This window comes from Dendrobates tinctorius, unplaced genomic scaffold (genome assembly GCF_039654945.1).
Source record: "Dendrobates tinctorius isolate UK_male_01 unplaced genomic scaffold, ASM3965494v1 ptg000004l, whole genome shotgun sequence".
Taxonomy (NCBI): Eukaryota; Metazoa; Chordata; class Amphibia; order Anura; family Dendrobatidae; genus Dendrobates; species Dendrobates tinctorius.
The window spans coordinates 13236940-13255225 of NW_027361672.1; the positions used below are offsets into that span (position 1 = coordinate 13236940).

The 18286-nt window shown below is 43.8% G+C and overlaps 1 protein-coding gene across 1 annotated transcript in view; it reads left to right on the forward strand.

The window, feature by feature from the left end:
- PARD6G (par-6 family cell polarity regulator gamma) overlaps nucleotides 1–15093 on the forward strand; it is a 126901-nt gene extending 111808 nt beyond the window's left edge. Inside the window, exon 3 of the mRNA XM_073566153.1 lies at nucleotides 12778–15093. Coding sequence (XP_073422254.1) covers nucleotides 12778–13640 — 863 coding nt within the window. The 3' untranslated portion in view covers nucleotides 13641–15093. The remainder of the gene's footprint in view (nucleotides 1–12777) is intronic.
- Nucleotides 15094–18286: the final 3193 nt, after the last annotated feature.

An 18286-nucleotide genomic window follows, 5' to 3' on the forward strand; every position in this document is an offset into this window, starting at 1 on the left:
CGCTAGAGACAAGGTACCCGTTTGCACCAGAGTTCTGTAAAGAGTGGGCAGAATCTCCGATTGTGGATCCCCCAGTGTCACGCCTGGCTTCAAGATCGTTGTTGTCGGTGCCTAGTGGTTCTTCCATTAAGGACCCCACGGATCGGCTCATAGAGGGTCTAGCCCACTCGGTGTATGAGGCATCGGGGTCAGCGCTTTTGCCTTCGTTCGCAGCAACATGGGTGGCCAAGGCCATGATGTCGTGGTCGGAGTCTTTGAACAAAGTCCTGCAGGACAGAGACTTGCCGGTAGAGGTGTCTGAGATAGCAAATCAGATCTCGATGGCAGGAGACTATCTAATTAATGCATCCTTGGATGCGGCTAATTGCGCGGCGCTAGCCACAGCAAACGCTATCGCCATTAGGAGAGCCTTGTGGCTAAGGCTATGGCGGGCCGATTCGATTTCTAAAAAGTCGTTAACATCTCTGCCTTATCAGGGTAATCGGCTTTTTGGAGGGAAGCTAGACAAGCTTATTTCAGATGCCACAGGGGGAAAGAGTAGCTTTCTCCCACAGCAGAAGAGCAGACCGCCCTTTCGTCAGCCACAGGCGTGCTTTCGAGCATTTCGCGCCCCAGGATGGGCATCAGCGGCCGGTTCTACTGCCCCGGCTCGTCACAACCAAGACAGAGAGCGCCAGGTCACGTATAGAGCCAACCCTCTGGGGAGGATGCGGGGCCGTCCACCCAGGTCAAGGGGAGCTAGGTCCCAAAGGCCCTCTACAAAATGACTTGAGGCATCAGGTACCCGAGGACAGCAGAGTAGGCGGTCATCTGCTCAGGTTCTGCCACGTCTGGGTCAAGGTGGCACACGACGCATGGGTGGCGGAATTGGTGTCATTCGAGTACAAAATAGAGTTTATCGGACACCCTCCAAGGAGATTTTTTCAATCCCGTCTTCCCAAATTGCAATCCCAGGCAGAGGCATTGCTAGGGGCCATCAGGATTCTTCGGTACAACAGGGTCATTATCCCGATACCAGAGGGCGAAGAGGCCCAGGGATTTTATTCCAACCTGTTCGCAGTCCCCAAGAAGGACGGAACAGTAAGACCGGTTTTGGACCTAAAGCTCCTAAACAGGTTCATCAAGGTCAGGCACTTTCGGATGGAATCCCTCCGGTCAGTGATATCGGCCATGGAGCAGGGAGAGTATTTGGCATCAATCGATGTTCAGGATGCCTACCTGCACATCCCTATTTTTCCTCCACATCAGAAGTTCCTTCGTTTTGCAATAAATGGCCGGCATTTCCAGTTTGTGGCTCTGCCGTTCGGGTTGGCCACGGCACCCAGGGTTTTCACGAAGGTGATGGCGGTCGTTATGGCCATTCTTCATTCTCGGGGCATAGTAGTGCTGCCATACTTTGATGACCTGTTAGTGAAAGTACCGTCTTTTCAGGCATGCGAGGAGAATGTCGGCATCACGCTGGATACCCTATCCCGCCTGGGATGGTTAGTCAATGGGAAGAAGTCATGTCTTACCCCGGCTCAGAGGATTCCATTCCTAGGGATGATCTTCGACACTTCCCAAGGGTTGGTAATTCTCCCTCAAAACAAGGCCCAGGCGCTCCGGCGGGGGGTTCGGAGTCTTCAGCGGCCAGGCCCTCACACGATTCGATTTGGGATGAGGGTGCTAGGGAGGATGGTAGCAGCAATAGAAGCAATCCCGTTTGCGCAGTTTCATCTTCGCCCCCTGCAGCATGCTTTTTTAGCAGCATGGGACAGGAGTCCTTTCTCCCTGGATCATCAGTGCAGGTTGTCCCTTCAGGTCCGGCGGGCACTGCAATGGTGGACGCGCGACTCCTCTCTCCTTCAGGGGAAACCCTTTCCTCCAGATCAATGGCTGGTGGTTACAACCGACGCGAGTCTTATCGGTTGGGGAGCAGTGTTTCGTCATCACACAGCACCGGGGCAGTGGTCTCCCCAGGAGGCCCTTCTGCCGATCAACTTGTTGGAGATTCGAGCAGTGCGGTTGGCGTTGCAGCATTTTCAGCACTGGCTAGTGGGTCGCCCAGTCCGGGTCCAGTCAGACAACGCCACGGCAGTGGCGTATGTGAATCACCAGGGAGGCACGCGCAGCAGGGCAGCCATGCGCGAGATAGAACACGTACTCCGTTGGGCCGAGAGGCACCACTCAGTAATTTCAGCGGTCCATATACCAGGCTTGGAAAATTGGGCAGCAGATTTCCTGAGTCGGCAGGGGGTCGTGGCCAGAGAATGGTCCCTGCACCCCGAGGTTTTCCAGCAGATTTGCCAACGGTGGGGAACTCCGGACGTGGATCTGATGGCTTCCAGAGAGAACGCCAAGGTAGACAGGTTTGTTGCCCGGTCTCACGACCCGCGAGCGATTGCAGCGGATGCGTTGGTTCTTCCATGGAGCCAGTTTCGGCTCCCGTACCTGTTTCCCCCTCTGCCTCTTCTCCCGAGGGTAATCAGGAACATCAAGAGGGAGAGGGTTCCGGCAATTCTGCTGGCCCCAGACTGGCCCCGTTGAGCCTGGTACGCGGATCTGGTACAGCTCCTCGCAGACGTGCCATGGCGTCTACCGGAACGGCCAGACTTACTGTCCCAGGGGCCGATCTACCACCCGAACTTAGGGGCCCTGTGTTTGACGGCATGGCCATTGGGTCCTGACCCAGGCGGGGTTTGGGCGTGAGGTGGTAGCCACGATGATTAACGCCAGGAAGCCGGCCTCAGCGAGGATCTATCATGGTACTTGGAAGGTTTTCTTTCTCTGGTGTCGAGAGCACGGGGTTGCGCCTTTGTCCTTCTCGGTTCCCAACATTCTGGCCTTTCTGCAGTCAGGCCTGGACGCAGGGTTGGCTCCGAGTTCCCTGAGGAGACAGATCTCGGCTTTGTCTGTTATGTTCCAGCGAAATATCGCTAGCATTATGCAGGTCAAAACTTTCATTCAGGGAGTCTCGCATCTAGTGCCCCCCTTTAGAGCTCCCTTAGACGCCTGGGACCTTAATCTGGTGCTGGGGGCCCTGCAGGAAGCTCCTTTTGAGCCATTGCAGGAGGTCGGATTGCCATACCTTACCAGGAAGGTCGTGTTTTTGGTAGCGATAACCTCTATTAGGCGGGTCTCGGAGCTGGCAGCCTTATCCTGTAGAGCACCGTTTCTGACCTTTTTTAAGGGTAAGGTAGTCTTGAGACCACCTCCGCCGTTCCTGCCGAAGGTGGTGTCCTCGTTCCATATTAATGAGGACATCGTTTTGCCTTCATTTTGTCCAGCTCCAGTACACAGAGTTGAGAAGGCGCTCCACACGCTGGACCTGGTGAGGGCCCTCAGGAGGTATGTGTCGAGGACAGCGCCTTTTCGCCAGACAGATTCGTTGTTTGTGATCCCTGAAGGGCGCAGGAAGGGGCTTGCAGCCTCACGGTCGACCATAGCCAGATGGATTCGCCTTACTATTCAAGAGGCTTACCGTATTAGAGGCACGCCGGTTCCACCTGGAATAATGGCGCACTCGCGACAGTGGGCGCCTCTTGGGCGCTTCGGCAGAGCAGGTATGCAAGGCGGCAACGTGGTCAAGCCTGCACACGTTCTCTAAACATTACAACGTACATACGCAGGCTTCGTCGGATGCGAGCCTGGGTAGGAAGATTCTCCAGGCAGCAGTGGCACACCTTTGAACAGGTAGGCATGTGGTGTAGATTGATGAGTTGTTCCCACCCAGAGACTGCTTTGGGACGTCCCACAGTCTGTGTCCCACAATGAGGCGAAGGAGAAACAGGGATTTTTGTGAGTACTCACCGTAAAATCCTTTTCTCCGAGACGCTCATTGGGGGACACAGCACCCACCCTGATAGCCAGTTGGCTTTTTTGTTTATTTTTGATGGGTATAAACCCTTATTTTGTAGGGTGGTCCTTTTTTTTCAGACATATAATTTTCTGCGGTAGAGCTAAATTGCTGTCAGCTTTTCCGACGGCTTTGGCACTAAACTGGTTTCCGCCCGCTATCGGGGCAAGGGTGTATGCGGCGGAGGAGGAGCTAACTTGTTTTTTTGTATACTTAGTGTCGGCCTCCAGACGGCAGTAGCACACACCCACAGTCTCTGTGTCCCCCAATGAGCATCTCGGAGAAAAGGATTTTACGGTGAGTGCTCACAAAAATCCCTGTTTTTAGATTTATTTTTTTTTTAGCAAAGTCCTGTCTAGCCTTTTTATTCTTGATGCTTATGAGTGGCTTGCACCGTGCAGTGAACCCTCTGTATTTACTATCATGCAGTCTTCTCTTTATGGTAGGTTTGGATATTGATACGCCTACCTCCTGGAGAGTGTTGTTCACTTGGTTGGCTGTTGTGAAGGGGTTTCTCTTCACCATGGAGATTATTCTGCGATCATCCACCACAGTTGAAACAATTGACCAGCGATTTCTCATTTTCACAACAAAATTTCCAAAAACATTATTTTTTAGGGCCCACATTACATATGAAGTCACTTTGAGTGGCCTATATGACAGAACAGACCCAAAAGTGACACAATTCTAAAAACTGCACCCCTCAAGGTGCTGAAAACCACATTCAAGAAGATTACCACCCCTTCTGGTGTTTCACACAAATTTTTGAAATGTAGAAGGAATAAATGAACATTAGATTTTTTTTTCACAAATTTTCCTTTAGACCCAATTTTTTTATTTTCACAAGGGTAAAAGGAAAAAATGGACCCCAAAACCTGTTGTGCTATTTCTCCTGGGCATGCCGGTACCCCATATGTGGGAGAAACCACTATTTGGGCGAATGGCAGGGTTCGGAAGGGAAGGAGCGCCATTTGAGTTTCTGAATGAAAAATTTTGCTGGGATTATTAGCAGAAGCCATGTCGTGTTTGGAGAGCCCCTGAGGTGCCTAAACAGTGGAAACCCCCCCCACAAGTGACACAATTTTGGAAACTAGACCCCTCGGGTAACTGATTTAAACTTTGATGCTTTGCAGAAGTTTATAACGTTGAGCGGTGAAAATAATAACAAAAAATGAAGTTTTCCCACAAAAATGTTATTTTAGCCCCAATTTTTTTTAATTTTTTTACAAGGATAGCAGGAGAAAATGGACCAAAAATTTGTTGTGCAATTTCTCCTGATCACACAGATATCCCATATGTGGTCGAAAACTACTTTCAAGGCACCGTGCACATCTCAGAATGAAAAAGGCTCTATATTGGAGTTCACATTATGCTGAACTGGTTTGAGCAAGCCATGCCACATGGACCGAGCCCCTGAGGTGCGAGAACAGCAGAACCCTGCCACCCCCATAAAAGAGCCCATTTTACAAACTACACCTCTGAATGAATGCATCTATGGGTGCAGTGATCATATTGACACCACAGGTGTGTCACAGAATTTTATACCATTGGGCAATGAAGAAAAAAAAATTACATTTTTGCCACCATTTTTTTAGCCCCAGATTTTACATTTTCTGATAAATGTAGAAATACCCCATATGTGGCTGTACAGTACTTACTTAGCCATACAGCGAGACTCTGGAGGGATAGAACACTATTGGCAAATAGAGCTCCATCCCTCCCGAGTCTCGCCGTATGGCTAAGCAGTACCTTTATACCAGCGGCATCCTGGAGCACAGAATTTTTTAGAATAGTTTACTTGACTCCATATACAGAGCCTCTAAGTGCTAGAAAAGCAGAATCCCCCCTCCAGTGACCCCATTTTGGAATTTATACCCCTTTGGGAATTTATCTACAGGTGTAGTGACTATTTTGACTCCATGGATGTTCCCTAGAAATAAGCAGCAGTTCATGTTGCCGAGTGAAAATGGCAAACTTCCGTTGTAGTGACCAGTACGTTGCAGTCACCAGTACATTATGCCCAGCTTATGCTTCTGGAGACATGCACCCGTAAGTTAGGCGGGCTCTCATCACTACAGAAATGCCAAACATGTGGACATTAACCCCTTCACTACCAAGGGTGGTTTGCACGTTAACTACCGGGCCAATTTTTACAATTCTGACCACTGTACCTTTATGAGGTCATAACTCTGGAACGCTTTCATGGATCCTGGTGATTCTGACATTGTTTTCTCGTGACATATTGTACTTCATGTTAGTGGTAAAATTGCATTCAAATAACTTGCGTTTATTTGTGAAAAAAACGGAAATTTGGCGAAAATTTTGAAAATTTCGCAATTTTCCAACTTTGAATTTTTATGCCCTTAAATCACAGCGATACGGCACCCAAAAAACTTAATACATAACATTTCCCACATGTTTACTTTACATCAGCACAATTTTGCAACCAAAATTTTTTTTTGCTAGGAAGTTATAAGGGTTAAAAATTGACCAGCGATTTCTCATTTTTGCAACACCATTTTATTTTTAGGGACCACTTCACATTTGAAGCCACTTTGAGGGGTCTATATGATAGAAAATACCCAAAAGTGACACCATTCTAAAAACTGCACCCCTCAAGGTGCTTAAAACCACATTCAAGAAGTTTATTAACCCTTTAGGTGCGTCACAGGAATTTTTTGAATATTAAAAAAAAAATGAACATTTAACTTTTTTTCACAAAAAAAATACTTCAGGTTCAATTTTCTTTATTTTACCAAGGGTAACAGGAGAAATTGGACTGCAAAAGTTATTGTGCAATTTGTCCTGACTACGCTGATACCTGATATGTGGGGGGGAACCACTGTTTCGGCGCATGGCAGAGCTCAGAATGGAAGGAGCGCCGTTTGACTTTTTCAATGCAAAATTGGCTGGAATTCAGATCGGACGCCATGTCACGTTTGGCGAGCCCCTGATGTACCTAAACAGTGGAAACCCCCCCAAGTGACCCCATTTTGGAAACTAGACCCCCCAAGGAACTTATCTAGATATGTGGTGAGAACTTTGAACCCACAAGGGCTTCACAGAAGTTTATAACGTACAGCGGTACAATTAAAAAATCATATTTTTTCCACAAAAATGATCTTTTCACCCACAATTTTTATTTTTCCAAGGGTAACAGGACCCTAAAAGTTATTGTGCAATTTGTCCTGAGTACGCTGATACCCCATATGTGGGTGTAAATTTGGGCGCATAGCAGAGCTCGGAAGGGAAGCAGCGCCATTTGACGTTTTTGGCTAGAATTGAGATCGGACACCATGTCGCGATTGGAAAACCCCTGATGTACCAAAACAGTGGAAACCCCCCACAAATGACACCATTTTGGAATCTAGACCCCCCAAGGAACTTATCTAGATGTGTGGTGAGAACTTTGAACCCCCAAGGGCTTCACTGAAGTTTATAACGTACAGCAGTACAATTAAAAAATCATATTTTTTCCACAAAAATGATCTTTTCACCCTCAATTCTTATTTTTCCAAAAGTAACAGGACCCTAAAAGATATTGTGCAATTTATCCTGAGTACGCTGATACCCCACATGTGGGTGTAAACCACTATTTGGGCGTATGGCAGAGCTCGGAAGGGAAGCAGCGCCATTTGACGTTTTTGGCTGGAATTGAGATCGGACACCATGTCGCATTAGGAAAGCCCCTGATGTACCAAAACAGTAGAAACCCCCCACAAATGACACCATTTTGGAAACTAGACCCCCCAAGGAACTTATCTAGATGTGTGGTGAGCACTTTGAACCCCCCAGTGCTTCACTGAAGTTTATAACGTCCGGGCGTGAAAATAAAAAAATCGTATTTTTTCCACAAACATGATCTTTTAGTCCCCATTTTTTTATTTTCCCAAGGGTAACAGGAGAAATTGGACCCCAAAAGTTGTTGTCCAATTTGTCCTGAGTACGCTGATACCTCATATGTGGGAGAAAACTACTGTATGGGCACACGTCGGGGCTCGGAAGGGAAGTAGTGACGTTTTGGAATGCAGACTTTGATGGAATGGTCTGCGGGTGTCATGTTGCGTTTGGAGAGCCCCTGATGTACCTAAACAGTGGAAACCCCCCACAAGTGACCCCATTTTGGAAACTAGACCCCCTAATGAACTTATCTAGATGTGTGGTGAGCACTTTGAACCCCCCAGTGCTTCACAGAAGTTTATAACGCCTGGGCGTGAAAATAAAAAAAACATTTTTTTCCGCAAAATTATATTTTTGCCCCCAATTTTTTATTTTCCTAAGGGTAACAGGAGAAATTGGACCCCAAAAGTTGTTTTGTAATTTGTCCTGAGTAGGCTGATACCCTACATGTGGGGGTAAAACACTGTTTGGGCACATGGCAGAGCTTGGAAGGGAAGGAGCACCATTTGACTTTTTCAACGCAGAATTGGCTGGAATTGAGATCAGACGCCATGTTGCCTTTGGAGAGCACCTGATGTGCCCAAACAGTGGAAACCCCCAATTATAACTCCAACCCTAACCTCAACACACCCCTAACCCTAATCTGAGCCCTAGCCCTAACCCTAGCCCTAACCCTAGCCCTAACCCTAACCCTAGCGGGAAAATGGAAATAAATACATTTTCTTTTAGTTTTATTATTTTTCTCTAACTAAGGGGGTGATAACGGGGGGTTTGATTTACGATTTATGGCGGTTTTTATGTTTGGCAGCTGTCGCACGCTAAAAGACGCTTTTTATTGTAAAAATAGTTTTTGCATCACCACATATTGTGAGCTATAATTTTTCCATATTTTGACCCACCGAGTCATGTGAGGTCTTATTTTTTGCGGGACGAGTTGTCGTTTTTATTGGTACCATTTTCGGGCACGTGACATTTTTTGATCGCTTTTTATTCCGATTTTTGGGATGCAGAATGAACAAAAACCAGCTTTTCATGAATTTCTTTTGGGGGGTGCGTTTACACCGTTCCGCGTGCGGTAAAATTGATAACGCGTTTTTATTCTTCGGGTCAGTACGGTTACAGCGATACCTCATTTAGGTCATTTTTTTATGTTTTGTCGGTTTTTTGCAATGAAAACAATTTTATATAAAAAATAATTATTTTTGTATCGCTTTATTCTGCGAGCTATAACTTTTTTATTTTTTTGCGGATGATGCTGTATGGTGGCTCGTTTTTTGCGGGACAAGATGACGTTTTCAGCGGTACCATGGATATTTATATGCGTCTTTTTGATCGCGCGTTATTGCACTTTTTGTTCGGTGGTATGATAATAAATCATTATTTTTTGCTTCGTTTTTTATTTTTTAAGGGGTTCGCTAAAGGGGTTAACTAATGGGACAGTTTTATAGGGCAGGTCATTACGGACGCGGCGATACCAAATATGTGTACTTTTATTGTTTTGTTTTTTTTTTATTTTCAAAAAATGGATTTATTGGGGAATATTTTTTTTTTTTTAACTAATTTATTTAGCGATTTTTTTTAAATTATTTTTAACACTTTTTTTTTTTTTTTTTTTTTTTTTACTTTATTACCTTGTCCCAGGTGGGACATCACTGTCCTGTGACAGATCGCTGATCTGTCACATCACAGATCACTGTGACAGATCAGCGATCTGTCACAGGCACTGCTGCAGACTTCCTCATGCCTGCGCTTTGCAGGCACTGAGGAAGCCAGCTTCCTCAGGCCCCCGAAGGCCCCCGTCGCCATCTTGGATTCGGGGGCCTGGAGGAAGGGAGTCCCCCGCAGCAGCGCTGCACATTGCGCTGCCGTGGGGGGCTCAGGGAAGCACGGAGGGAGCCCCCTCCCTGCCGATGCTTCCCTTTAACCCCCGGTACACCGCGATCGCGTTTGATCGCGGTGTGCAAGGGGTTAACGTGTCGGGGGCGGTCCGTGACCGCCCCTGACACATTGTGCCGGGTGTCAGCTATGATAATTAGCTGACACTCGGCCGCGATCAGCGGCGCTCACCACGTGGGCGCCGCTGATCGCGATGACGTAATATTCCGTCCATGGTAATTAGGTCCATGGTCACATGGACGGAATATTACGTCAATTGTAGGTAAGGGGTTAACTGTGGCTTAGGCACACTGGGGCTCAGATGGGAGAGAGGGGCATTTGGATTTGGGAGCACAGAATTTGCGGAATTTCTTTGGGGGGTGACGGATATTTCTTTTTCAGAGCCCTTTGTACTAGTAGTAACGTGGAAGCCCCCTATATTTCCATTAACAAATGACAGACCTGAGTGGGGACATGTTTTTTTTTTTTTTTGTGGATTGGGTTGATTTTTTTTTTTGGGAACATTTTGCATAACATTTTGGATCACATTTATCTATGTTGAGCACTTGCATCGGGGTTTACTTTAAATCTGAGTGACGTAATTAAGATGAAACTGCCGAGGGAACCATTCACTATAATGAGGCAGCAGAGTTACCCTGGACTCAGTCTGGCCTCTGTTCAGCGGTGTCCTTTTTATTTTTTCCAGAGGTGCACAAAGCTGTGGCCGACTGCACCTTCAATGATGCCTAAAAAGACTGACACCCTGGATCACAGGCCAGTCGGCTCCACAGTGCCTTCATCTGCTTCATTATAATGAATCTTCTGCTGGGGTTCCGTCTGAATCATGTATTTCAGAGATTTACACAGAAACCCTGGTGAAAGCACTCGGTGTAGAGCACAGGATAAATGTGCACCAAGCCTTAGTGCGATCTTTTGGAGGCAGAATGAAAAAAATCAACAGCAGGTGAAGAATTGGTTTTATTTTTTTTACGCCATTTGTAGTGCAGTATAAGTAATTAGACGACTGTATTTTTCGGGTCAGTGCGATCACAAAAATTCGATTTATAAACCTGTTATTACTATGTGTGCTGTTGCACACTAAAAGACGCTTTTTTTTATCAAAATTAATTTTTTTGCATTGACATATTTTGAGAGCTATAATTTTTCCATATTTCTGCTGACAGTCATGTGAGGGCATATTTTTTTATGGCACGAGTTGACGTTTTTATTGGTACCATTTTCTGGGCCCATTACATTTTTTGATCGCTTTCTATTCTGATTTTTGGGAGACAAAATAAACAAAAAATAGCAATTCAACAATTTTTTTTTTATGGTAAAATTGATAAGGCAGCTTTATTCTCCGCATCAGTACGATTACACTAATACCGCATTTATATTTTTGCGCTCTTAGGCTAGTTTCACACTTGCTTTTTTTTGCAGCGCGTTTTTCCCGCAAAAAAACGCATTGAAAAAACGCATACAAAAGCATACAACTGCTGCGTTTTTTTCAAGCATTTTTATGAGCATGCATGAAAAAAACGCAGCGTTTTTATGCGTTTGTATGCGTTTTTAGTGCGTTTTTACCGCGTTTGCGTTTTTTTCCAACATTAGGTGGCCCCTCACACTAACCCAAACCATGACTTTACTAACCCTAACCCTGACCCTAACCCTAACCCTGACCCTAACCCTTAACCAAATCATACTTAACCCTAACCCAAACCCTAAACCCTAACTAACCCTGACCCTAACCCTGACTCTAACCCTAACCCTAACCCTGAACAAAACCATACTTAACCCTGACCATAACCCTAACCCTGACCCTAACCCTTAACCAAACCATACTTAACCCTAATCCTGACCCTAACCCTGACCCTAACCCTTAACAAAACCATACTTAACCCTAACCCTGACCCTAACCCTGACCCTAACCCTGACCCTAACCCTGACCCTAACCCTTAACCAAACCATACTTAACCCTAATCCTGACCCTAACCCTGACCCTAACCCTTAACAAAACCATACTTAACCCTGACCCTAACCCTAACCCTAACCCTGACCCTAACCCTGACCCTAACCCTTAACCAAACCATACTTAACCCTAATCCTGACCCTAACCCTGACCCTAACCCTTAACAAAACCATACTTAACCCTAACCCTGACCCTAACCCTTAACCAAACCATACTTAACCCTAATCCTGACCCTAACCCTGACCCTAACCCTTAACCAAACCATACTTAACCCTGACCCAAACCCCAACCCTAACCCTAAACCCCTTAACTAACCCTAACTCTAACCCAAACCCCTAAATTCCATGGTTAAAAAAAAAAAACGCATATGCAAAAAAACGCATACATGAGCATGCCAGTGCGCACATATGCGCATCCATAGGCTATAATGGCCATTTTTAGAGCAAAACGTGCGCATATGTGCGCATGCGCTTTTTTGCAGGGCCAAAAAATGCAACATGCTGCGTCTGGAAAATACAAACGCACACCCCAAAAAAACGCAGCGCATGAAAATCGCATACATGCGCTTACAAGCGCGCAGGTATGTGCACCCATGTTAAATATAGGGGAAAAAACGCATGCGCACATATGCGTTTTTTTTCCAGCGCTAAAAAACGCAAATGTGAAACCAGCCTTACACAGTAAAAACTATTTTATAGATAAAATTGTCTTTGCATCGCTTTATTTTTTGTTCACTAAAGGGGTTAAGTAATGTAACCATTTTATAGCTCAGGTTGTTACAGATGCTGCGATACCAATTGTGTACTTTTTTTTCTTATTTATGGGTACAATATATATTTTATTTTGTTATATTTTTTTTTTTATTTAAATCTTTTTACAACTTTTTTTCGTTGTTTGTTTACTTGGTCCCACTATGGGACTTTAACGTTCTGCAGTCTTATAGCCTGTCAGCCCTGTAGACACAAGTTCGTTAGAGTGACTGCAGAGTGCAGACTTACTGGTTTTGACCGGACAACCCCTTCAACTGTTCACATTAACAGTAATTTTGACCAGGGTTGCCCAAACTTTTATATATCACTTCATGTATTTGGAGTCATCCCCTAATTCCATTCTATCTTGAGACCCAAAACAGTAAGACCTGATTAGTATTCTATATTACAAATGTGTTTTCATTCTATTTTTGTCTCCTCTTTTGCAGAAGAAGTTGACTACAACACCTTCGGGTCTGCAACATTGAACAGAAAGAAGAAAAATGCTTTGGTGGCATTACGGAATGACAGCCTTCGCCATAAGAAGCCACATATCAACATTAGCATGCCTCATGACTTTAGACCAGTCTCCTCCATCATTGATGTGGACATACTTCCCGAGACACATAGACGTGTGAGATTGTACAGGCATGGATGTGAAAAACCTCTGGGATTCTATATTCGTGACGGAACTAGTGTCCGCGTTACCCCTCATGGCTTGGAGAAAGTCCCAGGGATATTCATTTCTAGAATGGTCCCAGGCGGATTGGCGGAGAGCACCGGGCTGCTAGCTGTGAATGATGAGGTTCTAGAAGTCAATGGCATTGAGGTAGCTGGAAAAACTCTTGACCAGGTGACAGATATGATGATTGCCAACAGTCACAATCTAATTATTACGGTTAAACCTGCAAACCAAAGAAACAACGTAATCCGGAGTAGCCGGATGTCTGGCAGCTCTGGGCAATCGACGGACAGCACAGCTAGCCACCACAGCTTGCCATCTGCTCACCTATTACAGAATTTTAACCCTGATGACATGGAGAGTGACGATGATGCTGACATAGTCATTGAAGGTAGCCTTGAGCCACGCAACATTCCCAAATCTCACAGCCTACCTTCTGGCAGCCTTTCTCGAATCAATGGCAGCAGCCTTAGCAACCGATTAGAAAGAGACTTGGCTCTTAACCATTCAGGCCGGGAGAGTAATGGAAGCATCCACAAAATTCTGAGCAGTCTAAAGGCTGACCCGAGGAACAGCTTGGTGATACCCAAGGGTGGTGTCGAGGAGGATGGCACGGTCATTACACTATGAACAATGACTGGTATCACAGTCTGTCAGTGTGATCATTGGCAGCAGGGTACACGTCTTAAAGGAGATCGGTTTGGCGCTGGCTTTGCCTGTGACTGATGTGGAGCAGTTCGATGGTACATTGTTTCCTAGCTATCTTTTTGAGTTTCATGCTAATACTGGAAAGTGATTTGCTTGGGTGCTGTTTTGTGCCTGTGTGAAGCCACCTTTCCGCCTCCGCTTCTTCACGAGGCACATTACCAAAGCTTCTCTCTTCATAATGACTCTACACTAGTAGCAGACAGCTCATTCTTTGGTTAATAGCGGCAGGGCTCTGTATTGTCAAACAGTAAGTTGAATCTGGTTTTTAACAATCTGAAGCCACTCAGTATTTCTGTGGTACGTTCATCATGTGGTCTTCTGTAACTTTCCTAAATGCTTGTGTTACAGAACATATAAAATGTAGGTTTCCTTCCATATCCAGGTTTCTAACAATAAATTTTTTCAGTCTTGGGACAGAAATCAGCACTCCAGCTGTTACAGAAACTACAACTCCCAGCATTACCCGACAACCACAAGCAATAAGACAGCTGTCGGGACATGTTGGGAGACCTAGTTTCACAGTGTGCCCAAGATTTCAGATCTCTGGTCTAGGAAGTCTTCAATTAGGAAGAAGTGCAAGCTGCCTCCTGGTTCCTTGGCTCAATAGCGCCACTTGCTGGACAACCGTGGTAACTCTTAGAAAACAATCATGTTTGAGCTAAATACAGAAAAACTGCTCCTTGCACCACACGTGTTCATGCAGTTTTTTTTAATCTTTCTGTGAAATATTGTAGTTTGTGAATCATGTGCTGCCTACATCAGATCTTGTCTTGTTAACACCATTCCTGAAATGATGGATTGATTCTTGTGCTTCCACTATTTTACAAGGTGTTTTCATATACAATAAATATAAATGCCATATTGTTACACTGTAAGATTCGGAAAATGGCCAAAATATTTGTTTGAAACAGAGACTGTTCTCAAAGGATCCCAGAAATGACATTTTTCAACAATGTTACAATTACTTAGTAAAATGATTTCTCTAATTTTTCGTTACAACGGAGAAAGACAACGTGCGCGATTCACTTTATAATAAACAATCCGCAATGGTACCATCATCTTTTTAGATTTTTTTTTTTTTTTTTTTTTTGCTTGTAGGATTTAATTTACCACTAAATATCGAAAAAATTCCATTTTATTTTTTTACACTGTGTCATTGCCATAACCCAGAGAATTTGCCTTTAAAAAAAAAAAAAAAAAAAAACTGTGGGTAGAAAACAAGGACTAATCCTATACAATACATTCCGGTTTGTTTGTTTTTTGTTGTTCTTTTAATTTAAGGCCTCAAATGTAAATGAATACATGAATAGTAACCAGTGTTTTTATACATTTGTATTTTAAAAGATGTAAAATAAAGTCGGAACGCTAACTTTTATCGGTCATGATTTGTGTTTATATGTATATAGTATATAAAGCTACATGTGGTGTCTGTTTTAAAATAAATGTTAATTGCATAATTGTCGGGTTTCTTAAAAAAACAAATGCATAGTTTAGGATCTATAAGCTTTTGTAAATACCTTCCCCAAGCGCTGTGTTGTTATGGGCCAGTTTCAGATGAATGTATTACAAATGCTAGTCTGGATCCGAACTGATGGCTTCATAGGTCCCTGTCACTATAGAGAGGGGTCATTCTAGGGACTTGCATTCGTAATCTGGTCATAGCTGTGCTAGTCTGAAAGTGTGTCTGTGCGTGGATCTGTCACCAGATTTCACAATACAAACTGAATTAATAAAATAGATCTTAAACCTGATGAGCATGGGGTACGTACTTGCTATAAAATTATTTCATCCTGATATTAAAATGTGTATTTTCTATGTGTGGTTCTACAAGGGGGGCCATTTATATGGATACACCTAAATAAAATGGGAATGGTTGGTGACCCAGATCGGCGCAACAAAAATTGGAACAGGACCCTCAGTTTACACAGAACATTGTTCAATGATAAGGCAAACTTTTTTGGGTGGGCCATTTATATGGATACACCTAAATAAAATGGGAATGGTGACAGTTTTCTTGTGTAGGGTGTCGTGCATTGACATCTGCTGCAATGACCCGGGTACTGCGTTCACCAGACATCAACACAATTTCTGTCCACTCCTCACGTGTTAACCTTTGCGACATGTCAATGGCTGTAAGCAAAGAGAAACTTGTAAATAACTCATGAAAGAATAAAGTTAGGTTAAAACCAAGCACACCGTTGTTTTTCTTGTGAAATTCTCAAGTTTGATGCGTCACATGACCATCTTCCCATTGAAAAAAAATAAAAAATAAAGTTGGATCCAAAATGGCAGACTTCAAAATGGCCGCCATGGTCACCACCCATCTTGAAAAGTTTCCCCCCTCCCATATACTAATGTGCGTGCCACAAATAGGAAGTTGATATCACCAACCGTTCCCATTTTAGTTAGGTGTATCCATATAAATGGCGCACCCTGTAGTTGGTATTAATCATACTTTCCTAAAGTTACTTGCTCACTATTCAGGATATTATGATTATCCTTAATCAGCTTGGTGTCTTGGAGTAGCCTTCCCGGGTTTGTTTTTAATGCATCCTGTCACTAGTGTGTAATGTGTGTAATTCAGCTAATATTTAGAATGGTCCTTTTTCTATATGAAAATTCATGAATTCCTATTCTGCGTGTAGGCCACTATGACTTTTTGGGAATGGCAAGGCGTTGTTTCTCTTAAGGAGGGGGAGAACCACCAGAACTAACTGTATGTACTATACTATTGAATTTCTCCACGGTGGGGATGAGGCGTGTCAACATTCTATCACTGAAAACAAAAAACACAAATATCCTAAACTAAAGTAAAAAATAAACTGCAAATAATGCATAAAGGTAATAATAGTAAGGGTATTTAGTAAACATAATTTTAATCAAAATAATGTACAAGCCATCCCGCCACGTCTCGGCAACCCTTGTGGGACAGTCCAACTCTAGTATTTTCACTTGCCTTGCCAAGTGACGTGAATGTGAACAAGGATCGAGCAACTGAACCATTAGTAAAAGCTTAGGCCAGACAGGATCGTTTTCCCAGCTCAGAAAGAGGGCGGTCACACCCTTATATGCACAGAATGCACAATGAAATTAATAAACTGGAGTCTGAACTGAAAAAGTAAATTAATGTGTATGCACAATGTATGTGCATATTATCACATGACCATTACACAGAGAAAACAAAAAACACAACCTAAACTAAAAAGTAAAAAATAAACTGCAAATAATGCTTAAAGGTAATAAATAATAAGGGTCTTTAGTAAACATAATTTTGATGAAAATAATGTACAAGCCATCCCGCCACGTCACGGCAACCCTTGTTAGCTGAATAGACTGTTAGCTGCTTTTTTCTTGCTATAATACAAATTCTAACAGTCTATTCAGTAGGACTATCAGCTTTGTATCCACCAGACTTAGCTGATGGTCCCAACTCCATTCATAAGGCAAGAAATCCCACTTATTAAACCTGACAGGGCACACCTGTGAAGTGAAAACCATTTCCGGTGACTACCTATTGAAGCTCATCAAGAGAATGCCAAGAGTGTGCAAAGCAGTAATCAAAGCAAAAGGTGGCTACTTTGAAGAACCTAGAATATAAGACATATTTTCAGTTGTTTCACACTTTTTTGTTCATTATATAATTCCACATGTGTTAATTCATAGTTTTGATGCCTTCAGAGTGAATTTACAATTTTCATAGTCATGAAAATAAAGAAAACTCTTTGAGAAGGTGTGTCCAAACTTTTGGTCTGTACTGTATATCAAGGTATCAAAGCACCGCCATCATGGGTCGTCAGTATTCCCAGATATTCACAAATATCCAGTGCTTAATATAATTTAATCAAATACAAGTAAAGCATAAATTTGCCAGAGCAATCGTAGATCAATGGAGTCTATAATATAAAAATGCCAAGTAGTGAAGAGATACACTAGAAGCCATGTGAAAAGAACTCAAATATCCTTAATGACAATGAAAGAGCCCAGTAATTCAGAACCCTCCAGCTCCCAGGGGTAAAGAGATACAGGTGAAAGAAATATATATTGGGCAAGGTTTTTACCTGGCAAGATAGTGGTGGCGTCCCCTCACCCCGACGCACATTTCGCCGTCTGCTTCTTCCGGGAGCGTGGTTTACACAGGTGTTTTTAAATACCAAGGCAGCCAATGGCGAAGACTGTACCCAGATGTGTGGAGGCGTGTCAACGCCATCTTTTGGCAACAAGCGCTATACAGGTACTGCACTCATCAAGAGCGAGTGTATGGAGCCGAGCCAGCCCCATTTCTGACTTGATGGCTGTTATTCAACAATCCTCTGCCTCTAATAGCAGCGAGTGGAGCAGAAGCCCATCCCCCACCTTTGCTCAACACAGCTGTGAAGTGCTGATGAGTCTCTATGGGAGCCAGGGGTCTGCTGAAAACTGCTGTACCTACCAAGACAGTAATCATATGAATACCAGCCTGTTTCCCCTTTAATTACAAAAGTTATTTTTAAATGTGGTATTACTGTATAAGTCTGATTTATCAAAATTTAAATTATCCTTTTTGATAAACACCATAAAAAGGAAAAAAA